Genomic DNA, 10,430 nt, shown 5'->3' with positions numbered 1-10,430 from the left:
ACAGCTCGTGGCCCTTCATTGTTACAGCTCGTGGCCCTTCATTGTCACAGCTCGTGGCCCTTCATTGTTACAGCTCGTGGCCCTTCATTGTCACAGCTCGTGGCCCTTCATTGTTACAGCTCGTGGCCCTTCATTGTTACAGCTCGTGGCCCTTCATTGTCACAGCTCGTGGCCCTTCATTGTTACAGCTCGTGGCCCTTCATTGTTACAGCTCGTGGCTCTTCATTGTCACAGCTCGTGGCCCTTCATTGTTACAGCTCGTGGCCCTTCATTGTTACAGCTCGCGGCCCTTCATTGTCACAGCTCGCGGCCCTTCATTGTCACAGCTCGCGGCCCTTCATTGTCACAGCTCGTGGCCCTTCATTGTCACAGCTCGTGGCCCTTCATTGTCACAGCTCGCCGCCCTTCATTGTCACAGCTCGCGGCCCTTCATTGTCACAGCTCGCGGCCCTTCATTGTTACAGCTCGCGGCCCTTCATTGTTACAGCTCGCGGCCCTTCATTGTTACAGCTCGCGGCCATTCATTGTTATCGCTCGTGGCCCTTCATTGTCACAGCTCGCGACCCTTCACTGTCACAGCTCGCCGCCCTTCATTGTTACAGCTCGCGGCCCTTTATTGTCACAGCTCGCGGCCCTTCATTGTCACAGCTCACTGCCCTTCATTGTCACAGCTCGCCGCCCTTGATTGTCACAGCTCGCCGCCCTTGATTGTCACAGCTCGCGGCCATTCATTGTCACAGCTCACTGCCCTTTATTGTTACAGCTCACTGCCCTTTATTGTCACAGCTCGCCGCCCTTCATTATCACAGCTCGTGGCCCTTCATTGTTACAGCTCGCGGCCCTTCATTGTCACAGCTCGTGGCCCTTCATTGTTACAGCTCGCCGCCCTTCATTGTCACAGCTCGCGGCCATTTATTGTCACAGCTCGCGGCCATTCATTGTTATCGCTCGTGGCCCTTTACTGTCACAGCCCGCGGCCCTTCATTGTCACAGCGCACGGCCCTTCATTGTCACAGCTCGCCGCCCTTGATTGTCACAGCTCGCCGCCCTTGATTGTCACAGCTCGCGGCCTTTCATTGTCACAGCTCACTGCCCTTTATTGTCACAGCTCGCCGCCCTTCATTATCACAGCTCGTGGCCCTTCACTGACACAGCTCGCGACCCTTCATTGTCACAGCTCGCTGCCCTTCATTGTCACAGCTCACTGCCCTTTATTGTCACAGCTCGTGGCCCTTCATTGTCACAGCTCACTGCCCTTCATTGTCACAGCTCGCGGCCCTTCATTGTCACAGCTCGCCGCCCTTCATTGTCACAGCTCGCGGCCCTTCATTGTCACAGCTCACTGCCCTTTATTGTCACAGCTCGCCGCCCTTCATTGTCACAGCTCGTGGCTTTTCACTGTCACAGCTCGCGACCCTTCATTGTCACAGCTCGTGGCCCTTCATTGTCACAGCTCGTGGCCCTTCATTGTCACAGCTCGCGGCTCTTCATTGTCACAGCTCGTCGCCCTTCATTGTCACAGCTCGCGGCCCTTCACTGTCACAGCTCGCGGCCCTTCACTGTCACAGCTCGCGGCCCTTCATTGTCACAGCGCACGGCCCTTCATTGTCGCAGCTCTTGGCCCTTCATTGTCACAGCTCGCGGCCATTCATTGTTATCACTCGTGGCTCTTCATTGTCACAGCTCGTGGCCCTTCATTGTCACAGCTCGCGGCCCTTCATTGTCACAGCTCGTGGCCCTTCATTGTCACAGCTCGCGGCCCTTCATTGTCACAGCTNAGCGGCGAGCTGTGAAATGAAGGGCCACGAGCTGTGACATGAGGGCCACGAGCTGGTGACAAATGAAAGGCGCAGAGTGGGACAATCTGAGGGCGGCGAGCTTGTAACAATGAAGGGCGGCGAGCTGTCGCACGAATGAAGGGCCGCGAGCTGTGACAATTGAAGGGCCACGAGCTGTGAAAATGAAGGGCCCGCGAGCTGTGACAATGAAGCGGCGCGAGCTTGTGACAATGAAAGGCCGCGAGCTGTGGGACAATGAAGGGGGCGAAGCCGTAGCATGAAGGGCCACGAGCTGTGACAATTGAAAGGCGCGAGCTGTAACAATGAACGGCCACGAGCTGTGACATGAAGGGCCCGCGAGCTGTGACAATAGAAGGCCAACGAGCTGTGAAAATGAAACGGCCGCGAGCTGGGACAAGAAGGGCGGCTGAGCTGCTAACAATGAAGGCCCACGAGCTGTGACAATGAAGGGCCGCGACTGTGACAATGAAGGGCACAGCTGTGAGCAATGCAAAGGCCGCGAGCTGTAACAATATGAAGGGCGGCCGAGCTGTGACAATGAGGGCCGGCGAGGTGTGAACTAATGAACGGCCACGAGTCTGTGAAAAATGAAGCGGCCGCGAGCTGTGACAATGAAAGGGCCGCGCGAGCTGTAACTAATGAAGAGGCCAACGAGCTGTACCAATGAAGGGCCACGACTGTTGACAATGAAGGGCCACGAGCTGTTGACAATGAAGGGGCGCGAGCTGTGACATGAAGGCGCCGCGAGCTGTAACAATGAAGGGCAGCGAGCTGTAACCTAATGAAAGGGCCACGAGCTGTGACAATGGAAAGGCCGCTGAGCTCGGGACAATGAAGGCGGGCCGAGCTGCTGACAATGAAGGGCCGTGCGACTGTGACAATGAAGGGCCGCGGGGGTGCGTGAGGGCCGCACGTGACCAGGAAGGGCGCGGCCTGACATGACGCGGCATGTGACAATGAAAGCGGCCAAGAGCTGTGATCAATGAAGGGCCGTGCGCTTGACATGGAAGAGCCGCAGAGCTGTGACCATGTGAAGGGCACGAGCTGTGACATGAAAGGCCGCGAGCTGTGGCAAATGAAAAGGCCGCAAGCTGTGACAATAAAGGGCTAAGAGGCTGTGACAATGAAGGCGCGTGCGATGTGACAATGAAGGGCCGACTGTGACAGTGAAGGGCCACGAGCTGGGACAATGAAGGGCGGGCGAGCCTGTGACCAATGAAGGCCGTGCGCTGTGACAATGAGGGCGCGAGCTGTGACAGTGAAGGCGCGGCGAGCTGTGACATGAAGGGCAAGAGCTTGACAATTGAAGGGCCACGAGCTGATGACAATGAAGGACCGCGAGCTGCTGACAATAAAGGGCCGCGAGCTGTGAACAGTGAAGACCGCGAGCTGTCTTCATTGTTACAGCTCACGGCCCTTTTGCGGTCAATTTCGTGTCGTCACAACAACACTTTTCATAGTGTTATTATCTATAAGGCAACTTCGTGACCCCCAGTCACTGTGGTAATACTGTTAAAGGTAGACGCTCGTGGGCTTTCTGGTTTCTCTATTATCCACTCCTGATGTTATTATGCGATCATGCGTGAATGATTTCAGACATCAACGAATGCGATTATGACAATTTCGGCTGCTCGCACATATGTTGGAATGTTGCGGGTACGGCATACTGTACCTGCCCGCTGGGATACGTACTAGGCGACGACCAGAAAACATGCGAAGGTACGAGCTCTAGTAACTAAATCACTTCCACGTCTCCTTCCTTCGGCTAAGATCTGGCCATGGTAGATGTGTGACTTTGATTATATCAGCAACCTGACAAAAAGCACACATAGTATAGTTTTTTTTCTAGATTCTTTTCGCATTCTTTTTCTGAAAAATTATGGGTGAAAGGGGCAATTCGTTGTTGAGACGCCCCATCCCAATATTGCGTTATGAGTAAGTTATAGATATATCCGCTGTCGGTCGCTGCATTACAAGGCGCCGGTCTGCAGGCAGTCGATGTGATATTGCTGCTCCTCTGCCGCACACAACTTATACAGTTGTTGTCCCTCGAACAGCCAGCCGACTGACTAACTGCGTTATATGTCACCAGCAGTGACCCCGCTGCCTGCATGGAACCCTGCTGGTGACAGAGTCCTCACAATAAAAGGTTTTCAGTAAGGCAGACGTTCAAGCTAACCGATTGGGGTGATTTTAATAACGCGATCTTCACAAAATTTTCTGATTATATAGCTAGTGTGGTTCACGTGCAAACATGCATGACCGGAAATATATCGGTGTACACACAGCGATATTAATACGGGTACCTATTTAATTTGTATTATATGGATACAGAGGGAATAGCTCGTTGTAATATATACATTGATAGTGGGTAGGTACATTCTAAGCGTCTGTTATACGCATTGATAGAGATTAGGACAATATTCTATGCTCGTGTTATATACATTGATAGAGAGTAGGAAAATTCTAAGCTTCTGTTATATGTATTGATAGGCAGTATATGACAATGGAAAAGTTCTAAGCTTGTGGCATATACATTGAAAGGTAGTAGGGGAATTCTAAGCTTGTGTTACACACATTATTTGAAACTACAAACATTCAAAGCTTCCGGCGTTATATACATTGATATGGTGTATGTATATTCTAAGCTTATGCACATCGAAAGGGAGTAGGACCATATCAGCATATACAGAGGTGGTCACGCGGTTATATAAAGTGTGTCCATGTTCAGCGCCTGTTATATATATATATATACGCTTGACTACTCCGACATTATACAACAACAGCCGTGATCACGTGACGAAGGTCCGAATGGAAGGTCTGTTGGATTGAACGGTTACGTAATCTATACTGATGCGTTACTGAATCCTGTTAAGTGTGAATGATGCATCGATGGTAATTTGCATATTGGCATGCGAGGAAAACGAATGATCGTGGCGGGTTAAATTTAACGTCAAACTCGCTGCTCGGTGAAAGATAACATATTAATATCGAGAAAAAGACCCTTCGTCGGTTTTTACTTCGTCGGAAAGTGTGTGCACGTTGTCGGGAAAGGCAGAACTTTCATAATTACTGAATAATCCAGTCGTGTAAATATTTTGCACTCACGTACACACATTTACATAAACATGCATATGCACACAGGCGCGCCCGTTCACATATACGCAGCCGCGCGCATGACTTGCCGCATGCACACGCACGCACACACGCACGCACGCACGCACGCACACACACACACGCGCGCGCATGCCACGCACATATACGTTCGCCTGGCGCCAAGACAGTATTGAATGCGTTTCACACGCTGGCAGCTCACACAGTAGCTCTGCTCATAATACATCGTTCGACAGACCCGTAAACTAATAACAAATGCTGGGAATGCAATTAAAGGCACGAGTATTTACGTAACAACGCCACTGCCGTAACGATCCGTGTCGACCTATATAGGGCAGGCTTCCATGTACACGTCTATATGTACGAAGATGACGTGACCGCAGGTGCTTCCCTTACAAATAGCGGGCGAGCCCTTATTGTTACAGGCAGCAATTAAATTAAGAAGTGAATAAATACAAAAAATAGCGTCAAATTAAATTACGCTCACAGTTTAATTGCTTCGTCGATATTGAAATTCATTAATTCGACATGACAGCGAATAATTAATTTGAGAGAGTTTGGGTGTGTCTATACCGATCACCCATCCCCTGCTTCTAGGCGGTTAACTGTAGTCGCTGACACATTTCACGTTTCGGGTTAGGAGGTCGTGGTTTGTTGTGCCATCAAGAAACTGTTGACATGGTTGATTTAATATCGATAACTAGCGCGAATTAGCGAAGCTGAAAATTACAGGTTTAGTGTTGATCGGCTTACATGTGCTAGATGTTTTATTCGCTTTTATGTGCAAGTATAACTGTGCTCTTATCAGCTTTATGATAATACTCGCATATGAGACAGGAGATTTTCTGTTTTTATTAAACCCTTTACGATTTATTCTACGCGTTAAAAGATTTATTCGAACATTATTACCCCGTATTATTTTTCCCAGATTTAAACGAGTGTCTACAGAACAATGGCGGATGTGAACAAAGGTGCGTCAATACGGAAGGATCCTACTACTGCACATGCGCAGCCGGATTCACGCGGAGTAACGGAACATGCGTTGGTGGGTACGATAATCCGCCATCTTTACGTCAAACACATGGCGCACATGTAACGAATGTAGCAATATTATCATTATTTTTATTATCATCTGTGATGCGGCTAAATATATGCCGTTGATCTGCGTTGCCGCGAGCGCAGTTTGGCTATTGAAACCTGCTCTGTAAATTTATGTAATCTTATCCGTACATTTATAAGCGTCATCTTGCGGTGAGACTATCGCCCGCAACTTACTTGGTGATTCTGTCGTCGCACCGCCGTCGTGGGTGGATTACGCACTGTTGCACTCATCACCGTGTGTTAAGCCGATCACTCTCTAATTTAGTACATTAGCTATTCCCTGCCACTCCCTGTGATCACTATGCATGTACGCGCGATTTAGGGGTACACGCTCTCTGGCGTTACAGCGAGTCGCCGCCAGGGCGCTGCATGATGATGACTCATGCTAGAAGCTCAGCAGCAGCTGCTTCCCGTAGTTAAGCTCGTTCCCGTAGTCTCTACTCCCACGGCGACATTGTACTAATCGCCGACGCTCTAATCTGTACTGGGCGAACTCGCCATCCGGATATTCGATAATGCAGGAAATTATGACCTGTCGCTAATTTCATGAGTAAGGTTGTTGTAATTTCGAGGCGGCTCACTGCTAGAGCGCGTGGGTCGCGCAGCTAAAAGCTCTCGATGATATGCGGTTATCGTGATGGCGTCTGACAGGAGGCGTGGTAATAGTAAGATATTGCGATCGCGTCGGCGCAGTTAACGTTATTACTCGTCTAATATATACATAATGTGAGATTTATGGTGAGTGACACGCGCGCATGTGAGGGGAGCTGGTGGCTGGAGTAGGCGGAGGTGTCGCATGCGTTTGATAAGCTCAGTGTTTCATAAGCCACGCGCCATCGATCTACCAAATTTGCCTTTGGCCACTCCCGTCATTTATTCAGCCAATCTCCAACCAGGCTAAGCATTAAAAATGTTTCTCGTACTCTTACACTCAATCTCTCTTGCTCTCTCTCTCTATCTTTCTCTCTCTCTCTCTCTCTCTCTCTCTCTCTCTCTCTCTCTCTCTCTCTCTCTCTTCTCCCTCCTTCTCCATTTCTTTCTCGTAATTCGCGCTCTTTCACTCGCGTCGCGTTTGTTGCCCTTCCTGACGTTCTGATTTTTATCATGATTTAACTTTCACCACTCAGCACTCACTTCTACATGTTTTCTGCAGATCAGAATGAGTGCGAGATCAACAATGGCGGATGTGAACAGAAATGCGTTAACTACCTCGGCAGCTTCATCTGTTTATGCTTCAAAAATTTTTACTTGGCAGAGGATGAAAAGTCATGTCTAGGTAATTATACTACATTGCATTGTTAACGGAGTCGTTTCATTTTGCAATTCGTATTCCTCTCTTACAGAGCGATTCCTCTTGAAATTCCAGCTATTATAATGAGTTCGACCGAATTTTTTGACAGCGATGATGACGACAGCGATGACGATATGATGATGACGACGTTGGCGATAAGACCGACGGACGATGACCGCGACAGCGATTGACGACGACAGCGATGACGATATGTATGATGTACGACGTTGGCGATAAGCCGACGACGCTTGACGAAGACAGCGATAACGATCGATCAGCGATCGACGCCCTATGATTGATGACGACGTTGGCGATCAGACGAACGACGATGACGGCACGACAGCGACTGATGACGACCAGCGATGACGATATGATGAGACAGAACGTTGGCGATAAGACGACGACCGATGACGAACGACAGCGATGACGACGACAGCGATGACGACGACAGCGATGATGATATGATGATGACGACGTTGGTGATAAGACGACGACGATGACGACGACAGCGATGACGATATGATGATGACGACGTTGGCGATAAGACGACGACGATGACGACGACAGCGATGATGACGACAGCGATGACGATATGATGATGACGACGTTGGCGATAAGACGACGACGATGACGACGACGACGACGATGACGACGACAGCGATGACGACGACAGCGATGATGATATGATGATGACGACGTTGGCGATAAGACGACGACGATGACGACGACGACGACGATGACGACGTTGGCGATAAGACGACGACGATAACGACGTTGGCGATAAGACGACGACGATGAAGACGACAGCGATGACAACGACAGCGATAATGATATGATGATGACGACGTTGGCGATAAGACGACGACAATGGCGATGACAGCAATGGCGACGACAGCGATGATGATGATGATGATGCTATTGTTGCTGCTGCTGATGATGATGGTGATGATGCTGCTGCTGATGATGATGATGATGATGATGATAGTAGCGTGATTTTAGTGATATTGCTAACAACGACGTTATTACTTTCATAACGATCCGCTAGCTTTCATTGCTTGCAACGCATTTGATTGTGTTGATCATGGGTGAGTGACGTATTAGTACGGAGGCGCCTGGTATATGTGACTGGTGACTTATGTCACTTCTGGTCTTTGTGGCGGGTGTCAGAGGGTAACTGTAAGCGAATGATAAGTCTCTACGCACATACTCCGCGACATGTAGGTCTACGCGAGTGACAATTTCATAGGTGCTTGTGCGTGAGCACTAACGCGCCAACTGTGATAGCTGACTTGAGTGTTGAGCAAGTTTCAAATGGTTGTATAAGTATGCCTTGTTGCTGATTTGGAGAGAGAGAGAGAGAGAACGCTGGAGACAAAGCGAGCGAGAGAGNGTAGCAGACATTGCCGCAGCCTGTGACAGCGTTTACCACGTGTTTTTCTGTAGCAGGCGTTCACACAGCATGTGACAGCGTTAACCACGTGTTTTTCTGTAGCAGGCGTTCACACAGCCTGTGACAACGTTTACCACGTGTTTTTCTACCGTAGGCGCTGCTGCCCTGCGTCACGTAACAGTGTTTAACATATGTTCTTGTGTGCTGTGTGACTCCGACATCCTGTGATCGGTTTCGCATGTGTTTTCTTACCTGATACGCGTCACTGGTCTCTGACAGCGTTTAGCACGTGTTTTTCGTTGCTGACATTGCCGCAGCCTGTGACAGCGTTTAGCATGTGTTTTTCGTAGCAGACATTGCCGCAGTCTGTGACAGCGTTTAGCACGTGTTTTTCGTAGCAGACATTGCCGCAGCATGTGACAGCGTTTATCACGTGTTTTCGCAGCAGACATTGCCGCAGCCTGTGACAGCGTTTAGCACGTGGTTTTCATAGCAGACATTGCCGCAGCCTGTGACAGTGTTTAGCACGTGTTTTTCGTAGCAGACATTGCCGCAGCCTGTGACATCGTTTAGAACGTGTTTTTCGTAGCAGACATTGCCGCAGCCTGTGACATCGCTTAGAACGTGTTTTTCGTAGCAGACATTGCCGCAGCCTGTGACAGCGTTTAGAACGTGTTTTTCGCTGCAGACATTGCCGCAGCCTGTGACAGCGTTTAGCACGTGTTTTCCCCTGACAGGCGTCTCCGGCCTGGGTGCTGCGCAGCGCTGTCTTCCCGGCGGGAGTGACTGAGATCGAGTGGTCGGCGTACAGCACTGACAGACTTAAGCGTGACGAGTGTACGATGAAGGTACACGTGCTGGGTAAGTGAGCAAATCTCCTGCCCCGCTACTATCCACGACGATCGCACACGCGCCTCAACTACAAACAAACAATAATGTGAATAATTGTATATTTGAATTATGTGATTATTATATTGTATTGTATCAATGGTATTTTTAATAATTATATAATAAATATGTTAATTATAATACATGTACTAATCATTGTGCACCCACTGTATTCATCTTAGCGAGGCAATCACGCTCCGTGGATACTCGTGCTAGATCGGTCAAGCTCACCCAATTTATACGCGGTTACGATACAGTGTCGACTTTTTAACACTTCGTTACTCGGCAGTGTTTTTACTAGGCATAATGGCAAGCAGTTGCGATGTCTGGGTAGATTGTTTAACAGGGAAGCATTGTCGGAAATAAATTATATTAATAATTCTCGGATTTCATGATTATTGAACATTGAAGCACTGCGCAAGTGAATACAAATCAATCGAATCAATCACTGACTCGTATAATTCTGCTGCACACAACGATTTACAATGTTTCTTGTAACGAGCCCCCCTGATTGACAGACTTGTGATCGAGCCCCCTGATTATTGATGTGTGGCGGTATTCACTGATGATTTCTATTGTGTGACGAAAAAGTCTATATAAGCATGTTTACTACATACTGTTTGTTACAGACAAACAGCTGCCATCTGTGTCCAGATGCCCGGCCTCTATTGAAGTGGTGACGAGCGAGGAGGTGCAGGAGTCCCAAAATTACCCGCCCGCCGTCTCTTGGCAGGAGCCGGAGTTTACTGACAATGTTCACGTGCAGTCCGTCTCGAAAACTCACGTAGGAACGCACACGCACGCGCGCACGCGGGCACGCACGCACACACGAATGCAAGGACCTCCC

At 49.2% G+C, this 10,430-nt stretch overlaps 1 protein-coding gene across 2 annotated transcripts in view; it reads left to right on the top strand.

Annotated features, from left to right (window-relative positions):
• LOC106817883 (sushi, von Willebrand factor type A, EGF and pentraxin domain-containing protein 1-like) overlaps positions 1-10,430 on the top strand; it is a 44,669-nt gene that overhangs the window by 19,927 nt on the left and 14,312 nt on the right. For both annotated transcript variants that reach the window (XM_014822592.1, XM_014822591.1), the window contains exons 3-6: positions 3,396-3,518; positions 5,842-5,958; positions 9,433-9,556; positions 10,213-10,367. In XM_014822592.1, coding sequence (XP_014678078.1) covers positions 5,866-5,958; positions 9,433-9,556; positions 10,213-10,367 — 372 coding nt within the window. In that variant the 5' untranslated portion in view covers positions 3,396-3,518; positions 5,842-5,865. The remainder of the gene's footprint in view (positions 1-3,395; positions 3,519-5,841; positions 5,959-9,432; positions 9,557-10,212; positions 10,368-10,430) is intronic.

Source organism: Priapulus caudatus, unplaced genomic scaffold (assembly GCF_000485595.1).
Source record: "Priapulus caudatus unplaced genomic scaffold, Priapulus_caudatus-5.0.1 Scaffold1907, whole genome shotgun sequence".
Taxonomy (NCBI): Eukaryota; Metazoa; Priapulida; class Priapulimorpha; order Priapulimorphida; family Priapulidae; genus Priapulus; species Priapulus caudatus.
Note: the sequence above shows the minus strand (reverse complement) of the source record. Positions and strands in the feature narration are given on the sequence as shown.